Consider the following 21,329-nt stretch of genomic DNA (forward strand, 5'->3'; position numbering starts at 1 on the left):
CCTTTTAATATAAAGGTGTATCCAAAATCAAGATCCATTTGCAGAACCCGGTGACTCCTTCCAAAAGACTTCAGAAAGCACCTCATTTTCCTCTTTTAACCCGGGTAATGGATAGTGATGAGATCCAATCACAGCACTTTTTGTTTTTCCTATTTGTAACACTGAGAAGTAAATTATTCTGAAACAAAAGTGTTTCAATGTAACATCCTATCTAATAAAGAGAATCATGCAAATCGACCGTACTTCTGCTATGCCCACAAGCCATGCTCACCAGCCAATCAGGAGTGAGTATGCAAATTAACCCAACAAATATAGTGACGGCCACAGAGCTGGAGAGAGCAGGAAGTTTGGGTTGCTCCTGGCAATGGAGGAAGCCAAGCTTCCCGCCCGCCCTGGCCAGCCCTAGCCTCCATTCAAGGCTACGAAGTTTCAATTATAGAAGATAGATAAATCCCAACAAAAATGGCAGCAGCCATGAAGCTGGAGCCAGTCAGAGGCTTGGGTTGCCCCCAGCAATGGAGGGTGCCAAGCTTCCCACCCACCCTGGCTGACTCTCAAGGCTACAAATTTTCAATTATAGAAGATAAGTCCCAGATACCAGGGCCTCCATTTGGGTCGCCAGGGGGTGTGGCCGACCTGCAAACCACCACAGATCCGTCGCCCAGGCAGCCCCAAACCTGATCTAGGACACCCTTCAGGGCAAACCAAGCGCCCCCACATGTGCACCAGGTCTCTACCTATGTAATAAAAGAGTAATATGCAAATTGACCATCACTCCAACACATAAGATGGCTGCCCCCTTGTGGTCAAAGATGGCTGCCCCATGTGGACACAAGAGGGCCAGCAGGGTAGGGCAGTTGGGAGGAACCAGGCCTGCAAGGGAGGGCAGTTGGCCAGCAGGGGAGGGCTGTTGGGAGGGACCAGGCCTGCAGGGGAGGGCAGTTAGGGATAACCAGACTGGCAGGGGAGCAGTTAGGCATCAATCAGGCTGGCAGGGGAGTAGTTAGGGGGTGATCAGGCTGGCAGGTAGAAGCGGTTAGGGCCAATCAAGAAGGCAGGCAGGCGAGTAGTTGGAAGCCTGCAGTCCAGAATTGTGAGAGATGTCAGACTGCCCGTTTAGGATTGGGCCTAAACAGGCAGTCGGATATCCCTCGAGGGATCCCAGATTGGAGAGGGTGCAGGCTGGGCTGAGGGACACACCCCAGCTCTGTGCATAAATTTTGTGTACCAGGCCTCTAGTGAAAATTATGTAAACAGCCAGGACCGGTTTGGCTCAATGGATAGAGCGTCGGCTTGGGGACTGAAGGGTCCCGGGTTCGATTCTGGTCAAGGGTATGTACCTTGGTTGCGGGCATATCCCCAGTAGGGGGTGTGCAAGAGGCAGCTGATCGATGACTCTCTCTCATCGATGTTTCTAACTCTCTATCTCTCTCCCTTCCTCTCTATATAAAATCAATAAAATATATTTTTTTAAAAATTATGTAAACATAATTTTCCAGTGAGAGACCTGTGTAACACAATGCATACTCCCTTCTCCTGCCCTTGTTGCAGCAAGTTTGGGTTGGCTCTTGGGATGGAAAATCCAACTTTGTAGGGACATGTTCTTTTTCTATTAGTGTCAGCTCTGTCTCTATCTAGGTGCAAAAATAAATGTTTCTTGGTATCTATCCAGAGGACTCTTGTCCTGAAGAAAAAGAACATCACCCAAGAGTTTGATATTATCCAAGGGTCTGATATATTAAAACTCTTTTATTCTGTACTTTGCATTTGCCTCCACCAGTAGTTTTCAAACTCTGGCAGCTCATTATAATCACCTGATAAGCTTTTAGACTCTGTGATGGCCTGAGAATTGGTAAATTTTTAAAAAATATATATTTTTTATTGATTTTTTACAGAGAGTAAGGGAGAGAGATAGAGAGCTAGAAACATCAATGAGAGAGAAACATCGACCAGCTGCCTCTTGCACACCCCCTACCGGGGATGTGCCTGCAACCAATGTACATGCCCTTGACTGGAATCGAACCTGGGACCTTTCAGTCCTCAGACCGATGCTCTACCGCTGAGCCAAACCGGTTTCGGCGAGAATTGGTAAATTTTAACATTCTCCTGAAATGAGAGCAATCTTGGTCCCTTCCTTATTTTTTACTATTCTGAATCACTTTGTTTAAGACTGTGCCTGCCCCAAAATAAGGGTTATGTTTACTAGGATAGATTAGCCTATATACAGTTATTATTATAAACTAGAGGTCCAGTGCACAAAAATTATGCATGAGGGTGGGGAGGCCCCTCAACCCAGCCTGCCTCCTCTCACAATCCAGGACCCTTCGGGGGATGTCCGACTGCTGGTTTACACGCCTAAATTGGCAGTTGGACATCCCTCTTGCAATTCTGGAGGCTGCACACAGGCGAAAGGCATCTTGCTCTTGTATGGTCAGCTACATTTTTTTGCCCTGATTGTAAAAAGTAGTACATAACATAATCCTTCTGAGGCAATGGTACTATTTTCCTCATCTTGTGGTTGGGAAAACTGAAGTAGAGAGAAGTTAAGTAATTGGCTTTGTCACACAGTTATAAGTATCAGAATCAAGGCTGACCACAAAATGTGCAAGCCAGAGTCCATGCATCTCATTGCTGCATCATCCTACTTTTTCAGTATTAGAGTAGCTTTGTCAGGTTTTAATTTTTAAATCTAAGAGACTGTTCCCAATATATAGGGTAGAGTCCCTAGGCCTGACAGGTGGTCAGCACTGGCCTTGGCTGAGAACAGGAAGTGACTAGCAGGGCGATTAGTGGGGGGCACCACCCACCCACCGGCCAGCCCCGCCCTCTGCTGCTGTTGCTGGTGGCCTCCCTCTGGGCCTGCAGGCTGGGGGTAACTTCTGCATTGAGCATCTGCCCCCTGGTGGTCAGTGTGCATCATAGTGACTGGTTATCCCACTTGTTGTTCTGCAGTTCAGAAAATTTGTATATTAGACTTTTATTATATAGGATAATTTTTGTGATTTGTAGCATCTTTATATTTTATACTTCCTTGGCTTTTCCTTTGAATTCCTTTTTATTTTATTTATTTATTTTTGCTACATTGATTGCTATATTTTTCCCCTTTTGGTAATTTTGAAGATAAGCTACTTTATAGTCTATTACTAATTACACTTAATTAAAACATGCTTTAACCTATATTTCTCAAATTAACCACAGGAACTATGTAACAGAATTTATTCTAAGATGAGGAAATTAGCATATCTCCTTCCTCCCACTTTTCTCTTTATATCAGTATAATCTGCAATTTTTCACCCTGGGTTTTGGGCAGCAGTGATATATCTTCTCTTTGAAAGACTAATGGTTGCACTTGCATCCTGTTTTATAACTACGTGTATAGCATTTATTTAGATTCTTTACTGTATGGCTTATTTGCTTGTTGCCAACCCTTTTTATAATTTTTATGAACCATAACTTTCCCAAACTTGCGTTCTTCATTTTGATTCATCTCTTGGTTTGGTAGAAAACATTTTCAAGTGGCTTATTTTGAGTGTTATGTGAACCGCATATTTTAAGGTCACTAATATTGGGAGCTTTTGTCTTTGGTGCTTAACAAGTTGGCTGGGTTATACTCTTTTCTACTCTAAACCATATAGGAAGAGATCTGTACTGTGTTTAAGAGACATGCATTAAGGACCGTACCACAGTATTGGCCTCTAGTTTCCAGAGCTGATACAGGTGCCCACCTGTTTTTACAGACTTTGGTCAATTCTGGCAGTTAGGTCTTGTAATGGGATGGAATGTAAGGCTTATGTGTTCATGTTGCCCTCTTTTCAAATGTCATCAACCATTAAATACTCATTGATTCATTCAGCAAATACTGATTGAGCACCTACAATATGCCAGGCATTGTGGAACCATTAGGATTCAGAGAAATCACGCGAGATTTCTGCTCCTATGGAGTACATGTGTACGTGATGGGAAGAAAGAGGGACAGGCCATAAACAAACAAACGAACAAGATAACTTTAGGGAGTGGTGGGTAGCACTGCCATATACAGCTGTTCAAAATGGTACCTCTGCAGCTTTACAGCATAGAAAAAGGGTATAAAGCAAAAAGAATAACGTAATAGAGTGATGGAATGGTGGTGGAGACTCGAGTGCTGTTAACTAAATTCTCCTCTGCAGCAAATCCATTTGTTCATATGCTTATGGTACCCTTGATGGCCTTCCCTCTGAAACCATAGCACTTTCTTGCCTTCAGTTCACTGTGATGATGTTCAACTAAAGACAGGGCACATGGTTTTTTCCTTCAGTCTTCAAGGTACTTGGCTTTCTTAAGTTAGAATTCCTCCTCATTTGCATTATACCCCCATCTGGAGGGCCACAAAGCTGGTGATGGGGTAGAGCCCCCCAATTCAGGGTAGGTGTAATGGTTGGGGTTGATAATTTGATCTTCAGCAAAGAGAATACCTCCGGGACTCCACTGTTAGAATTGAGCCCAATGGGCAGTACTCATCTCTTACTGGGAAACAGTGTTGAGGAGTGGCTAAGAGGTTGGGCCCTGGAGTCAGATTAGTTTTAATTTGCATAAATTTGAATTTAATGTTACTATTTACTGATGCCAAGCCATGGCAGGTTACTTAATCTCTGTGTGCCTCAGTGTCTTCATCTTTAAGTGGGATTAATAACAGTACCCACCACATAATGTTATTGTGATAGTTAAATTGAGTAATTGATGAAAGTGCTTGAAACAGTGCCTGCACTTAGTAAGCCCCCACTGGCAATAATAAATAATAATAATTACTATAAACTATATCTGGTGTTGCCTTAAAGCTTTCCCCTTGGCCTAAACTCTTTCCATACTTATAAAATGCAGAGATTACAGGAGTAAGACTGAATGTGGCTAGGGACCAGGTTGGCTTTGCTGAATTTGATGGGAAGGCTTTGGGTAGCAGTTTGAACCTAACATAGGAAGTGGGAGGATGGATGGAGTCAGGGAGAGGAAGGAGAAATACAACATAGGAGTCAAAGAACTCCTTTGTTTTGTGTTGTTTTTTTTTTTGTTGTTGTTGTTTTTCTTGCAGACATGATTTTTTTCTTTCATTATAGCTAATTTGATTATAATTAACTAAATGCCTGGTACGCGGATTTGTGCACCAGTGGGGTCCCTCAGTCTGGCCTGCACCCTCTCACAATCTGGGATCCCTCAGGGGATGTCAGACTGCCAGTTTCAGTGGGGTCCCCACAGGTCAGGCCAAGAGACCCCACTGGTGTAGGAATCCATGCACCAGGCCTCTAGTATGCATATAAGATCTTTGATTAATCTCTTCCCTCTGAGAATCATCAGTCTGTTCCATGCTTCCATGCCTGTGTGTTGAGCATCTGCCCCATGATGGTCAATGTGCATCATAACTACCAGTCAAATTGTCACTTAGGCTTTTATATATATAGATAAGTCAAAATTTTAATTTATTCAGTCTCATTATTATTAACACAAGACATCAATATATATATTATAATGGGATTTAAATGTTAGTCCATACTAACATTTAAATCCCATTTAAATGGGATTTTACTTAGATGAAAAACTAGAGGCCTGGTACATGAATTCATGCACCAGTGGGGTCCTTTGGTCTGCCCTGTGGGATCAGGTTGAAACCAGCTCTCCAACATCCCCCAAGGGGTTCCAGATTGCAAGAGGGTGCAGGCCAGGCCAAGGGACCCCCACTGGTGCACAATCAAGGCCATGGAAGGACGCAAGAAATTGGCCAGCCAGGGAGGGACTCCAGGAGGTCTCCAGGACATGCGTGGCCCATCTCACTCAGTCCCAATCAGCCAGACCCCAGCAGTAAGCTAACCTACTGGTCAGAGCATCTGCTGCCTGGTGGTCAATGCATGTCATAGCAATTGGTCAACTGTCTGCCCCCTGGTGATCAGTGCATGACATAGTGAGCGATTGAGCATCCTTAGCATATCATTAGCATATTATGCTTTGGTTGAACAGATGAGCGGACAACTGGACACAGCATATTAGCCTTTATTATATATGATAGGATGTTTAGAATGAGCCTCTATCATGTTCACAGTCAGAAAAATTAAATATTGTTTTCACTTTGAAAAACTATCACCCATAGACCTATTACTCTAATACAGTTTTTATTTGGGGTTCATGTCCAGTCTTTATCTATATATAAATAAGTAGTTAAGAGCTATCATCAAAAGTATGCATATAATTTTATTATCTACCATTTTACTTAAGTGATGCTTAACATTTTCCTTTCTACGGGGTCGTATTTATCACTTTAATAATTGTGTTCAAAGTGCAGCATATTAAAGGCTATAACATACTTCACATTATTGAGCTGACATATAGGTTGTCCACATTTTTTCTCTATAATGAAATTATGTCACTATAAACATCTTTGTCCATGTGGCTCTTTTTCTTTTTAATTGTTTCTAGAGATTACTGAGGCGGAATATTTGAATCATCTTTTGGCTGTTGATAACAATTCATATAACCTTCCAAAAGGATTAGATCAACTTTACACTCCAACTGGCAATAAATACATATGAGTTTCCATGAAGCCTCAGCAATATTGGGTTATATATGTTTATTTTCTCTAGTGTACTGGACTGTGTTTTCATATAGTAATTCTATTTCTTTCCCATATGAACCCTCTGAGCATACTCGTAGCTCATCTTGGTGATATTCTTATAGAATTAAAAATCTCTAATTCAATACTGGTACTTGCCCTGTGGCATATTTGTCACAATTCTGTTTTTTCATTCTATTATTTTTCTTTTTAATTTTGGTTTTATGTGTTTCTCTTTCCATTGATAGCACTTTCCTTATCTCAGCCTCATTCTAGGGTTTGTTAGTCCCTGGCATGAAAAGGATTTAAGAGATGGGTTTCCAGGAAAGTGGCTCCTTGGGGTAAAGGAGAAGGGGTAGCAGGACATGGGTGAGGCATCGAGATGAGACCCTGTCACCTTTCTCCCCCAGTTCCCTCCAACGCTTTGGTCTCTGAAAAGTGGTGCTTACCTGGCACCTTCTTAACATAGTTTTGTAGCTTCAAGGCTGTCACAATCCCCAGGGCACACCTGTCACTTCCCCACCAAAATATTTAATGGAGAGAAATGGACTTGGACTGTCTTACCAAATTACCACCTGGGGGATCACCCCCAGCTGAGAGGAGCTGGCACTGGGGCTGCACTTAAGCTTGAGCGATAGTTTTCCCCACACATGGGACCGAGAGCATGAGACGCTGCTGGATGAGCCCACAGAGAGAGGGAGAGGGCCGAGAGGAGAGGACTCCCTCATGCCTGCATATGGCACCCTTCTCAGCACCATACCCAGCATAGAACCCAGCATGTCTCCCACCTAGAGCTCAGGGCCCAGTCAGGCCAGCCCAACCCTGGTATCCCCCTTTCTTTCTATTGCTCTTTAGTCTAAGGCAGTGGTTGGCAAACCGTGGCTTGCGAACCACATGTGGTTCTCTGGCCCCTTGAGTGTGGCTATTCCACAAAATATTATACCATGTGCGGGCACACACGTGTAGTGCGATTGAAGCTTTGTGGCCCATGTGCAGAAGTCGGTTTTCGGCCTGGGTGAGTCTGTTTTAAAGAAGTGGCGTTAGAACACTCAAGGGGCCAAAGAGCCGCATGTGGCTCACGAGCCGTGATTTGCCAACCACTAGTCTAAGGAAACGCACCCCTTCCAACCCTCAGGGGACCGGGCAGAATGCCAGGGACGCTCACTGACCTCCACTGCTCTTCTCTTGCAGTTTCCTGCTTCTTCAATTTCACCAGCCCCTCTGGGGTCGTCCTGTCGCCCAACTACCCAGAGGACTACGGCAACCACCTGCACTGCGTCTGGCTCATCCTGGCCCGGCCCGAGAGCCGCATCCACCTGGCCTTCAATGACATCGATGTGGAGCCTCAGTTCGACTTCCTGGTCATCAAAGACGGGGCCACCGCCGAGGCCCCAGTGCTGGGCACCTTCTCAGGAAACCAGCTGCCCTCCTCCATCACCAGCAGCGGTCACGTGGCCCGCCTCGAGTTCCAGACGGATCACTCCACGGGGAAGAGGGGCTTCAACATCACCTTTACCAGTGAGTCCTCCCTCTGCCCCCAGCGGGCCATCCCTCAAGAGTCGGTCCCAGAGGGAGGAGGAGTGACATGGGTGGGCTGCTCTAAGGGCTGTAATGCCCAGGCCTGGGGCTCCAGCGTGACCAGGAAGAGCATACAGCACTGCTGCTGGGCAGGTGCTCTTTCCTGTGGCGTCACTCCCTCTTGAGCATTTATTTCCTATGTATAGTGTAAACGGAGCCTGGGATCTCATTTCTCCCTCCCGCCCGCCTCCTGGAAGCCTCAGCGAGAACCGGGAAGGGCCCAAGGGAGAGCAAGCCTGTCGTCCCCTCATTAGTCACGGATCCCTCTCTGATGTGAACGCCGCTTGCTGCCCTCTGTGGGCATTCCAGGGGGGCTTGGCCTCGCCCCGGCCCCATCCCCATAGTCACATCAGAAGCCAGCATCTGGAGTGCCGTTTCTGTTTGGCTGTGAGTCTTGATTAGAGCCGACTCTGGGGCATTTCCTCATCCCTCCTCTCAGGGCCACAGTCCAAAGTCGTCCCCTGCAGGTTCAATCCTGGGCCGCTTTTAGAGGGAACCCAAGGCCCGGAGGTGATGGTTTTCATTTTTGTGTCTCCTGGGGTTATGGTGAGGGTGGGGGTGGGGACAGAATCTTGGAGACTGTGAGCCACCAAAGGCAGTGAGAACTACTTATTAGATTATCATAATCTGTAGACCCATCACCTTGGCTGATGACAAATGGTCAGACGGGGCTCACGCTGGGTCTTTCTGAACAGTTAACCAGATCCTTCCCCAGAGGCTGCTTGGGAAATGCAAGTCCTCAACTCAAGCCCCACCCCACGCACATAAGCACACACAGAGCTGGTCCCTCTGGTGCTTTCTGTTGTTGTTGTTTTCAGAAAGAAAGGGGGGTAGAGAAAAGGAGAAATAGAAACATCAATGATGAGAGAGACTCATGGATCGGCTGCCTCCTGCATGCCCCTTACTGGGTATCAAGCCCACAACCATGTGTCCTTGACCAGGAATGGAACCTGGGACCCTTCAGTCCGCAGGCCGATGCTCTATCTACTGAGCCAAACTGGGAGGACCCTCTTGTGCTTTTGACAGAAATTATCCTCTCTGCCCCTCCCCCATCCGTGGCACAGAGATCTTGTTTTTTTCTCCCACCCGTCGCTGCAGTCTGATTGAGCTGAAGACAATACCTGCCAAATGGTCAGCCACGGGGGACCCCAGATTCCAAGGGAGCACCCCAACTAAAGCCCTTCCCTGACATTCGTGTCAGCACTTCCTCGGGACACCAGGCTAGCTAGAAGCCGTCAACCTTCTGGAGCCTGCCTCCTCCAGGGCGCCCTGCTCTCGTCAGCATGGGCAGCAAGCAGCAGAGCCCCCTGACCCCTGAGCCTCACAGCCTAGCAGTGCAGCTCTGGCTTGTAGCTCACCCTGCTTTCCCATGAGACCCTGAGCTCTGCACAGGTAGGAAAATGCATTACTTATTGCCCAGCGGGGCTCTGGTGGTGGTAAGGATCAGTAATGTTATTGAATGGAAAAATCCATGAGTGACTCAATGCTCTTTCCCCGCTGGTGAAGTGGGAAGAGGATGGGAAAGGAGTCTCCAGGGAAGCCCATTCGTCCAGGATGATGACGGCAGAGAACTCTGCAGGGTCCATAAAGGAAGTGTGGACACTGATCAGGCACTGATTGGGCAAAAACACATGCTTAGCCCTAGCCAGTTTGGCTCAGTGGATAGAGCATTGGCCTGCGGACCAAAAGGTCCTGGGTTTGATCCTCCCCGACCCAGGCCCTGGTCAGGGCATGTGCAGGAGCAACCAATCGATGTCTTTCTCTCACATCAATGTTTCTGTCTTTCCCTCTCTCTTCCACTCTCCATAAAAAGTCAATGGAAAAATATTCTTGGGTTAGAATTAACAACAAATACATGTTTATAGTATCTCAGCAAATCCTAGCAAGTCCCCATTTTCTAGGAAAGGAGAAAATGCTGGGTCCTTGGGAGGAAGAGGCAAAAGGCTGGTGGACCAAGCTCCCACCTCACGTTCCTCTCCAGCATTTCTCCAGCACTGTAAGAAGGATGCACACCCAAACGTAAATACTCAAAACACAGGGGCAGGTCAAAGAAGAAATGCTAACTCCCACCCAAAATCCTCTCCCCCCCCCTCAGAAATAGTTCTTGCCAACATCTGGTGAACACTATTACTGGATCAGATACTCTTCTGTGCATTTATACAAATGGGCAGTTGCATGGATAAGTAGAAATAATATTTTTAAATCTGGGCCCCACTGCAGAGTCAGAATCTCCAAGGGACTGAGGCCCCAGGAGGTACTTTGTAAAAGGCTCTGAGGTGATTCTGACTAGCTCATGAACAAATGTTCGTTCCACGGACAAGCGTTTGGGAAGCAGCGTAGTCTCCCCTTAAGGACAGTCAGCTCCTGGGTCACTTCCCAACTGATGACCATCGAGGCTGAGCTGGAATGCGCCCAGTGTTGGGGGCTCACTTCCCACTCAGCTGTCTCCATGGCAACAGCAGCACACTGAATGCTTCCCCTTACGATGCCTGAAATCTGTGTCCCTGTAACAAGGACCCGTGATCCTTTTCCACCCCTCGAGCTCCTAGGACTAAATCTTCTCCTTCTTCCATATGAAACATCTCCAAAAGTGATGAAGTAGCTACTGTTTACTGAGTGCCTACTATGTGAACATTGTGCAGTCATCACAGCAGACCCCACACCAGAACCGCCATAGGCTGAGATCTGTTCCTTTTCACATGGCAGGAGACAGGTTCGGAATGACAGCCAAGTAGAAAGCTCTATATCTGGAGTGTGTGTGTGTGTGTGTGTGTGTGTGTGTGTGTGTGTGTGATAGGGCTAACGCCTGGACTTCTAGCTTCAGGCACCACTTACTTCTAAATGTCAGGGCAACCCATGGTCATAGCTCCTAATAAAGAAAGATTGGGAGACTGAAGTCTGGGCTGACCTAGGCTTTGCATGTCAGAGGGAAGGGTGTGGGACTTTGTGCAGGCTCTGCAAGGGATCAGCGCTCTCATTCCATGTCAGATCCCTCAGCCCACCTTCAGTAGGAGGATCTCCAGTCTCTTGCCTCCGGTAAGATCCAGCAGCTGCCAGGGCGGACTGTTGGTTTCTGACTGTGCACGTGTTCCATCACTAGGGGATTTCAGAGGCTTGTAAATTGGGTTTTTGAAAGTGGTACTTGCCCATGCAGCCATGAAGCCTTGTCTCCACTGCAAAACCCCCATCCTTCAGACAGCAGGGATGCAAACAGGGTGTGGCTTCAGAGACACGACTGTGAGAACTGGGGCGCCCCTGATGGAGGAAGCCTGGGAATGTGCTTAGAGGAAGAGGTGAATGGGAGAAAGGAAGGGCAATGGGTCTTCTTCTTCTTCTTTTTTTTTAATGCTCACCCAAGGATATTTTTTTCCATTGATTTTCAGAGAGAGTGGGAGGGGGAGAGAAGAGAGAGAGAAACATCAATGTGAGAGAGACACATCGACCAGTTGCCTCCTGCATGTCCCCCAACCAGGACCTGGGTTGGGGAGGAGCCTGCAACCAAGGTACATGACCTTGACCGGAATCGAACCTGAGACCCTTTAGTCCGTAGGCCAGTGCTCTATCCACTGAGCAAAAACGGACAGGGGTTACGGAGTACCTGCTCTCTATCAGGAGCCATAGCAAATATTCTCCACTTGTCTGTTCATGTCAACTTTCATTTCTACCCCAGAATAACCCCGCAAATGAAGGATGATCTCATTTTATGGGTCAGGAAGCACAGGCTCAGCAATATTACATAAGTTTCCCAGGACCATGTAACGAACGAGAGGCAAAGCTCGATTAAACCCGAAAGTGCTCTGACTCTTTCCTCCCCCAGCTCCGCCTGCATTATCAGTCGCCTGAGAGAGGCAGAGGCAGCCTGGCAGAGGCGAGGGGATGAGGGAAATGGGTTCTGACAGGGCTGATTCCAGGGCACCTACTTCATGATGCTTAGTTCTGTTAGTGTCGCAGGATTCAGAGCCCAGCTCACCTGCTGCATAAGTGATCCCGTCACTGTCTGAAGTTAGGGAAGCATGGAATGGATTTGGCATTGGAGAGACAGATCTGCATAAGCCTCAGTTTGCTCATTTGCAAACTGGGATAATATCTGCTTCATGGAATCAGTATATGATATAAGTAAGTGAATGTGAGAAATACTTAGCCAGCTGCCTGATCTATAAATGTTCATTAGAAGGAAATTGGATTAAGTGCCTCAGAAGGCAGGAGACCAGGTTTAAGAATCACCTGCTTTATGTCCATTGTGGCATGGCGGTCCCTGGTTCTGTGGTATCTGGCTCTCCCTCGAGCATGGTGGGTTTTGGGGGGATTGGTGGAGGGCTAGGGTAACAATGAAGCTGAGTTGGGGGGGGTCGCTCTGCACACCAGCTCTGCCTAATCACATCCTTGACCCCCATCCACACAGCCTTCCGGCACAATGAGTGCCCGGATCCCGGCATTCCAGTGAACGGGAAGCGGTTTGGAGACAGCCTCCAGCTGGGAAGTTCCATCTCCTTCCTGTGTGACGAAGGCTTCCTGGGGACGCAGGGCTCCGAGACCATCACCTGCATCCTGAAGGAGGGCAGCGTGGTCTGGAACAGCGCCGTGCTGCGGTGTGAAGGTGCGTGCCTGCGGGCTGGGGCTGGCTGTGCAGAGAGGCTGAGGAGGGACCACATGGCCTGGATCCACCTGGTACATTTCTGAATCATCATCCTCTTCTTCTCAGGGCCACCCTCTCACCCTCGCCCTGGAATGGCAGGGGCTTGGAGGACCACTCTGCATAGAAATGTTATTGGTAGCCAGAGTTTAAACTGGAAAAACACTGGTTGTAGACTGTCAGGCATCACAACACCTCTTTCAGCTGGCCACTCTCGGAATCACAGCCACTGGGAGCCCTGCTTCCTGACCCGTCCAGGGCTGCTCCATCCACCAAAGTACGCTGATTTCTCCAGCGCCCTGGACGTCTCCAGGCCTGGCCTTTGTGCCCCACTAGATGCTGCCTTGTTATCCCATGGCCAGTCTCCAGGGACTAAGGGCAGACTGGCCAGAGGACACACAGCTTGGTGCCAGCACAGGGGTTACCGTGGCGGCTCCTCAATCCTGCCTCGCCACACGGAACAGGTTTTTACCCCATTTCAGAGACCAACTGTGTGTGCCACCAAACTGCAGGCTTTTAAAACACATGTTAAGCTTTTCGAGGGCAGAGTTGTGTCGAATCTGTGTACCAAACACATTAACTGGCACAGAATGGACCCTCCATACATGTTTGCAAATAATGGATGAGTAATGCGTATCCCATAGGCCCTTGGGAGCAGAGACAGTGCTCAGGAGGCAGGGGCTGTGGTTCTCACCTTTGGGGGCCAGAAAGCTTCTTCCTCCATCTCACTTGATGGACAGCGGGTAGAGACCTCAGAGACCTCTTTACATACCCAGGCCCCAAACCCAAATCTGAGCACAGTGACCAGCAGGTGGGAAAGACTCCTGTCAGCAAATAGGGGGGAGGGGGGCGGGTGGAGCACTGTGCCAGGAGAAGGGGAGAGACCACCGAGAGCACAGTGTGTGTAAGAGGGTCCGTGTGCTCTCGAGTCAGGGGCCTGAGCTGCAATCCTGGCTGATCACTTTTCCCCTCTGAGCCTGTTTTTTCAGCTGAAAAAATGTGGTGGTGATAATAATAAAATGCATATGTAAAGGACAGATTCTGGCATAAAGTAAGTAAGTCCTGAAAAGCGTTAGCTGTGTGATCACTAGTTTGTAAACTCCATGAGGTTAAGGAATCATCCTTGGCCTCATATTCCCACAACTGGCATATTGTTTGGCACTTAGATGCTCAGACCGGGCTGGCTGAGGAATCCCTGAATGAATGAATGACCTTTGAATTAGGTTAGAGCCCCTTTAGTGGCCTTCAGAGCCCTGACCCTCACCAGACCACCTTTTGTTTCTGCCCTGCAACTTACACTGGAGTCCCCCTGAGCAAGTGACTTGACCTCCCTGTGCCTCAGTTGCCCCACCTGTAAAGCCTGGTTAATAATGGGACCCTCCTTACAGGATTGTCGTGAGCAGGCACTGTTCTTGGAGAAGTGCCTGGCAGAGGCAGTGCTTAATGTGCGTTTGCTGTGAGCGTTATTTTAACCTGATCTTTTTCATCGGACCCGCTAGATGAGTATCACTCCAGGTGAGGGGTCAGTGGTATGTTCCCGTCCTCCAGGTGCCCGGCCCATCATTAGGTGAACAGACTACCTTCCAGCCTCCAAAGTCCCACAGCAAGGTCCGCACAACCTCACCTGCCATTTCCCCCAGCACACGAGCAGTTTTGGAAATCGCATGAGCGTTAGCCACAGAGAAACAACTCAAAGCTCATGGCTTCACCTCCTCCCGGCTGTGGAACAGGGCAATTAGGCAATTCCCTCGTTGGAGAGAGCGATAATCATGCGTGTCTGATGGGATTGTTTGTGGGTGAAGCCAGTGATCCTGTGAAGCGGCCATGTGGAGCCTGGGGCCTGGGGATTGTCGGTCGGTGTTCGCTCACCTTTCCTCAGCCGGCCCCTCTTTCTCCCTCCTGCTTGTGGGTCTTCGGATTTCCTCATGTTCATCCATCTCATCCAGGAAATTTCTCTACTGTCTCTCGCTCCCCTGGTCTCCCCTTTCTCCTAATTCCAGATAACTCTTGGCCTAACCACTATTAATTTTTCTTACCAATTCCATGGGTGTTGGTCCTATCTTCTCACCAAGATTCTCCCCACTCCCAAACCAGAAGCTCAGGCCCCAGGCCTCTGAGCCTGTGGGGTTCAGTCCCAGTGGAGCTGACCCCCTGAAGAGGTGTCAGGACGTGGTAACTGTAGGACCCTCTTCTTCTCCCCACTGCTGCCCTCCAGGATCAGGTGCTCCTCCACCACCGCCCTGCCCTCGAGAAGGCAGTGAGACATTCAAAACCATGCGTGATGCAGGCGAGAATCTTCAGCTCACCATTCATAGGCAAAGTTCTAATTTTGGAACTAAAGCTGTCCCATTCATTCTGTGTCTGGGGGGACAGTGGGTGATCAAAAATAAGGGGCAGCCTGTTAGAGAGACCCTGACGTGGCCCCAGGAAGAAGAGCCTGCTCACTTTTCTCAGATTTGGGGTCCTTTGTTGCCACCCTGGTTTTCAGGGGCCTAGGGAGCAGCACATGAGAGGGGCGGAGTGAGACGCCACCCGGTGTGGCCAATCCCAGAGCTAACACGCAGGTCAAGTGGAGAGACCCCAGGGGATCTTGCCCCTCCGTGGCCTCTCCCCCGCCTTGTGCCCCAGCCTTAGGAGAACCCTGCTTCATAATCAGCATCTTCATCTTTTCCAATTTCCTAGTTTTGTTTTTGATTAAGTATCCCCACCTTGTGGACAATTAAATGCAGAAGCTAATGGACTTTAAAAAAATCTTTAATATATGCTAAGAGCCACTTTGTTTTTGAGAGGCTGTAATGGGACAAGAGAGAAAAAGGCTTCTTCTAAATTTAGAAAGAAGGATGATTATCTGACTGATGTAAAGCAGCAATCAGCAAACTTTTCTTAAAGGGCCAGCTAGGAAGTGTCTTTGGCCTCACACGTGATCTCCACGCCACTTGGCCGCCGTTATATGAAAACAGCCTGAGACAACACAAGTAAATGGGCTGGATGTGGCCCTGGGCTGGATTTTGATGACTCCGGATCCAGAGAACATAAGGGATCCATATGTTTAAAAGCAAAAATGTCCTGCCTGGCCAGATTGGCTCAGTTGGCTGAGTGTCTTCCTGTGCAGCGAAAAGTTGCCAGTTTCATTGCTGGTCAGGTGCTAGTTAGATCCCCAGTCAGAAAACATAGGGCAGGCAGCTGGTTGATGTTTCTCTCTCCTCTCTCCTCTCTCCTCTCTCCTCTCCCCTTTCTCCTCTCTCTTCTCTCCTTTCTCCTCTCTCCTGTCTCCTCTCTCCTCTCTCTTTATCTTCCTCCCCCTCTCTCTCCCTCTCCATCCCACCTGTCTCCCTCTCTTCTTCTCTTCCTATCTCTAAGCATGTCCTCAGATGAGGATTTAAAAAAGAAAAGAAAAAGAAAAAATTTCCCAAGAAAGACTTCCAGGTAGTGAAGGCATCTACAAAGGACTGCCTGGTTCTTTCTCCCCATGTTCCTCTTTTCCTTGATCTTTCAAAGAAAAACCAACGAATTCTCTCCCACTGCGATGAGTGTTTTACTTACTCACTTCAGCCACGCACCAGTCCAGGAAGTAGGTTAGCTGTGGTCCCCATTGGACATAAAGAGGTTGAGTCACTTGCCCAGGATTCTCCCAGTTTGTAAGTGACAGACAGAGTCAGAATCCAAACCCTTGGCTACAATGTCACTGTATATTTTTTGAATTATATCGCTGGAGGGAGTATAATTTCAAACATGTTTAAACAAGAGTTAAAATCATCCACAAACAGGATGGGAAGCAGGTATTCTGCTTTCCATATCCCAGTAGAAAATTAAAACAAAAGGAGACATATTGTCTGTCACAAAAGACAAAGATAGGACTTCCCCGCCGTGGAAGCATCAGAAATTGACAGCATGGAACAAAATAACAGCAGTAAGACAAACATATCAGTCATGACATAAAGGTAATTAAACTCCTGATTAAAAGGCAGAGACTCAAACTGTATTTTTTTAAATGTTGTTTACAAGAAATATGTGAAGGGGGAGGGGGAAATCAGGAGATAAATAATCTACAGTGTGCATGTATTTTCATTCTTAAAGTAATACTTGGTGGTTATAAAATTTTAAATAATGCACAAATGTGATAAAAGTTTAAAGTGAAAACACTCATTTCCCGATCTCACTCCCCAGGGGAAGTTGTGTAACAGTCTGGTATAGACATGTGTACATGTTTTTCTCTGTATGTATAGCAAATGTGCTCCTTTTACAATCAGAAAATGTCTAAGTTCTATAGAAACGGAAAGAAGGTGAGTCCTCCCCACTCCCACGAGAGGAATCTGAGTGATGCTTTTGCTCATTTAGGCCTCCAAGGAAGACGTAAGGGTAGTTCTAGAGTTTCTAACATTATAACGATCATAACCTAGGGATTGCAAACTATTGTAGCAACAGGCTACCATTTCTTCTTCTTTTATAAGCTGGGATACTTACAGAAAACGTGCCTGTATCTACTGTGTGGTTATCCTGAGATATAACTCCTAAAGGAAAGTCAGGAGAAATAGTTAATTATTTTCCTTTATTTACTTATTTTCATATTAATGAGTTGACTCCCTAATACCTTCAAGAGTTGAACATTTCTAAATATTATTAAAGTCCAGTGGATTTAAATGTATTTTATTTAAATACATTGTTTTTGTTACTGTAAACGACTCTCAAATTGTCCCGTTGGCCAGTGGGGACCTTTTGAAATTAACCCGACCTCATCTTGACATTTTCTGTCCCTGACCTAGAACCAACTGTTTCTCCAAGGGGCCCTAGTTGTTGTTTTTGAAGTGGAAAATTATATTTATAATATAATCTTGGCTCTAGCTTCTATTCCTATCCTACCCTGTGCACTCCTTCTTATAATTGAGTAAGACCTTGTTTCTAAGTCTTTTCAATGAGCAGAGCTAAGAAATCATTTTTTAAGGATAAAATGCACCATGGGTTCATTTCATTTTCAGTGTACAAACATGTTTTCCTTTTTACTTAACTTCCTCGTGACATATCTGTACCTCCTTTCTCTCTTGCTGAAAACCCCAGTTCCCTCCACCACCAGCACAATTTCCCACCCACCATGCATACCCAGAACTGTGAGGCCAGTGCTCCCTACAGCAGTATCATTACTGGAAATAGTTTACGTTGGTTTTCTTTCAGTTTTTCTTGTCCCCGTATCCTACTAGGGTTGGGCTATCAAGTTACAGTGTTTTTAATTTTTTCACTCCTTTCTTCCTGTGTGATAATGCTACTATCTGATAGAGGATTGTATTCATTTATTTCCTCTGCTTTTTTGAATTTTGAGACATGACTTATCAAATGTCAGTATTTCTTTTTAATTGTGCAAAATATTTACAAAGTTCCGAAGTTAAACCTAAGAGAAAGTATATACTTGGGAGAGTCTGGCTTGTATCCCTAGCCTCAGTACCCTGTTCACTCCCTTTTTCATAGATAATGTTGAGATTTTAGATTACTCTAATAGTGATTGTTAATATGAGTAAATAAGTGTGTATCTCCCACCCTTAGATATGAAATCATACTATACCCTTATTATTTATCTACCTTGCTTTTATATCTAATATTACTAATATATTCTAGGTCATCTCCTCGACATTATATAGACTATTCCTCATTCTTATTTTATAGCTTCATAAATAGTCCATTTTGTTGATTACTCCAATTCATTCACTCAGTTCCCCATTGCTCAACATTTAGGCTGTTTTCAATTTTTTCCTATTAGAAATAGTGCTGCCTTGTACAGCCATAGATAGATAGATAGATAGATAGATAGATAGATAGATAGATAGATAGATATTATAGATATCTCTGTAAATGTCTATATATTTCATTTCATATTTTGCTGATACATCTTAGGGATAGAGTTCTGCAAATAGAATTTGTGGATCATAGAGTAAGTGCGTATGAGTTTTGTTGGATATTACCAAATTTTCCTTCATAAATTTACACCAGCAAGGTCGTAGGATACCTGCCTTCCCCCAGCTCACATGTCATCAGACTTTGGGTTTTGCCCACCTGAAGAGAAATAATTTCTCATTGTAGTTTTAGTGTGTTTTCTTAGTGAGAGTGAGGTTGAGCCCCTTTTCAAATGTTAAAGAGACATACATTTAGGAAGCCTGCCCACCTCTCTGCCTGGCAACTGCCACCCTGGAATATGAAGTTGAGCCAGAGAGAGTGACAGAGTGAATGAATAAAAAGGTCATTGGGCCATCACATGAGCAGGAGAAAAGATGAACATGGCCAAGGTAATAAAACGATGCAGCAGAGAAAGAAGACAAAATACTGACGACCTAAGGCGGGTTTCCCTAGCTGGAGATTTTAGGGAGGGTTTCCTTGATAAATAGGAAGTGAATGGAGAGTAGTTGAGGCAGGTAAGTGACGGTATGGGAAGTGAGTTAGGCGATCACAATACAGCAACCAAAGAGGCTGGGCCTGCGTTGAGTTGGAGCCAAGAGGGAGTCGCTATATCTGCTGAGGTTCAGTCCCTGCAGGGGGACCCAGGGACAGAGCACCCAGCACGCCTCTCCCCACCTGCTAGGTCTCACATGTCCATTGGAGAAATAGAGGAAAGCTTTAGTAGTTTCAGAGAGATGGATGGACAGGATTTGAAAACGACGCTTATCCAGGAGGTGGTAATACCCATTTGCAATTTACTTTGCATTTGATCTAGGTGCTGTGCAATTACCTGTTTCTCCAAGCCTCAGCCTCCTGAAAATGGGTAATAATCCCTGCCTATAAAATGAGGATAATAACAGTGTCTGCCTTTTAGTGTTGCAGTTGTCACAAGGATAATCCATAAGCCTGGCATGTGTAAGCTCTCAGTAGCCATGAGCTCATTACTGTGGGCCGCGGCTATAGAACTGTTATATGCTGCAGGGGGATTTGGAGATGGATCTTGAGGTTAAATCTCAGCTGTAACTTCATTAGCTCTCAATCGAATCTCTTAGCCCAGTGATCGGCAAACTCATTAGTCAACAGAGCCAAACAGTACAACGATTGAAATTTCTTTTGAGAGCCAAATTTTTTAAACTTAAACTTCTTCTAATGCCACTTCTTTAAAATAGACTTGCCCAGGCCGTGGTATTTTGTGGAAGAGCCACACTCAAGGGGCCAAAGAGCCGCCAGTGGCTCTCGAACCGCAGTTTGCCCACCACAGTCTTAACCTACCGTATTTTTCGGACCATAAGACGCACCGGAACATAAGACGCACCAGTTTTTAGAGAAGGGAAATGAAGAAAAAAAGATTCTGAAACAAATAGTGTCCTAAAATATTTTATGTGCATTAAAACCCAACATCACAGTCATAAACACATGTAATCAACCCTGTAAAGTAAACAGCAGCATTTAGAACCATTTTAGAGCCGGGCAAGCACACAGAGACCACACAGAGCCGGGCAAGTAAAAAAACTTTTTTTTTACAGTATATGTGTAGGCTATATTTGGACCATAAGACGCAGGGACTTTTTCCCCCCACTTCTGGGGGGAAAAAAGTGCGTCTTACAGTCCGAAAAATACGGTATTTAGCCTTAATTTTCTCCTCTGTGAATTGGGGATAATAAAGAAGTCAATGTCATGTCTCAGTATGAGTTGTCTACTGTTATCATCACCATTATTATATTGTGTGTGTGTTTTTTGTTGTTGTTAATTAAATTTCCCATTATAACTTTCTATTAAGAATGTTTGGCAGTTAATTTAGACATTGCAAGAAGTTTATAGAATTGAGAGAGGAAAGGTGTGCTGCATTTGGCTGTATCTTATGAAACTGATTGCCTGGAGGAACCCACAAAACCTTGCAGAGACAGAAGTGCTCTGTAGCTGTTCCCTTCCCGGTCTTGTTCAGGGCATCTGGCACCTGGTGGCCCCAGAGCAGGGAAATGCCAGGGAAGCAGGGCTCTTTAACTCTGGGAGGCTGCTCAGCTTGAGGTCTCTGTGTTTACTAGTATGCCGTTTTCCAGGTCCGAGTGCAGGCGCTAACTTGCTAACCAGGACTAGTGACCTAGCCTCCGTTAGTGTCAGCACTCTTAGCACAAGATGGAGAAAAGAATAGAAGCCCCTCACAGGGTCTGTGTCTTGTGAAGACTGAACTTGCTTACTGATGTGAAGCTAAATGCCCAGCACAAGTGGGCTCTCAGTCCATGGCAGTGGTGGTGACAGAAGCAGCGGCCCCGGGGGTGGGGAGGGAAGTGTATTAGTCAGGATTAGACGGTGTTAACAAGCAACTCCCAGACCTCATGGCTTAATCACAGGAGTTTGTATCTCTCTGAGACTGCATGTGGAACCTGATGACACGGTCATCAGCGGCTCTACTCCTCAGAGTCACTTACAGGCCTTGACAGGACGTCCACTCTTGTTCCACAATCACCGAGGCAGGAAATGTCACAGATCATGCCCTGGATCTTCAATTTTCCACATGGACAGGACACACGTCACTTCCGCAGTCACATGGCCTAGCATCACTTCACTAGCGAAATATGACCATGTCCCCGAAGGAGGAGGACTGGAAGAGCTCTCATGATC

The 21,329-nt window shown here is 46.3% G+C and overlaps 1 protein-coding gene across 9 annotated transcripts in view; it reads left to right on the top strand.

The window, feature by feature from the left end:
- Window positions 1-21,329, top strand: part of CSMD2 (CUB and Sushi multiple domains 2) — a 541,275-nt gene that overhangs the window by 342,910 nt on the left and 177,036 nt on the right. For all 9 annotated transcript variants that reach the window (XM_084873018.1, XM_084873017.1, XM_084873019.1 and 6 more), the window contains 2 exons: window positions 7,766-8,092; window positions 12,555-12,749. In XM_084873018.1, the coding sequence (XP_084729144.1) occupies window positions 7,766-8,092; window positions 12,555-12,749 (522 nt within the window). The remainder of the gene's footprint in view (window positions 1-7,765; window positions 8,093-12,554; window positions 12,750-21,329) is intronic.

This window comes from Pipistrellus hanaki, assembly GCF_964339955.1.
Source record: "Pipistrellus hanaki genome assembly, chromosome: 2".
Classification (NCBI taxonomy): Eukaryota; Metazoa; Chordata; class Mammalia; order Chiroptera; family Vespertilionidae; genus Pipistrellus; species Pipistrellus hanaki.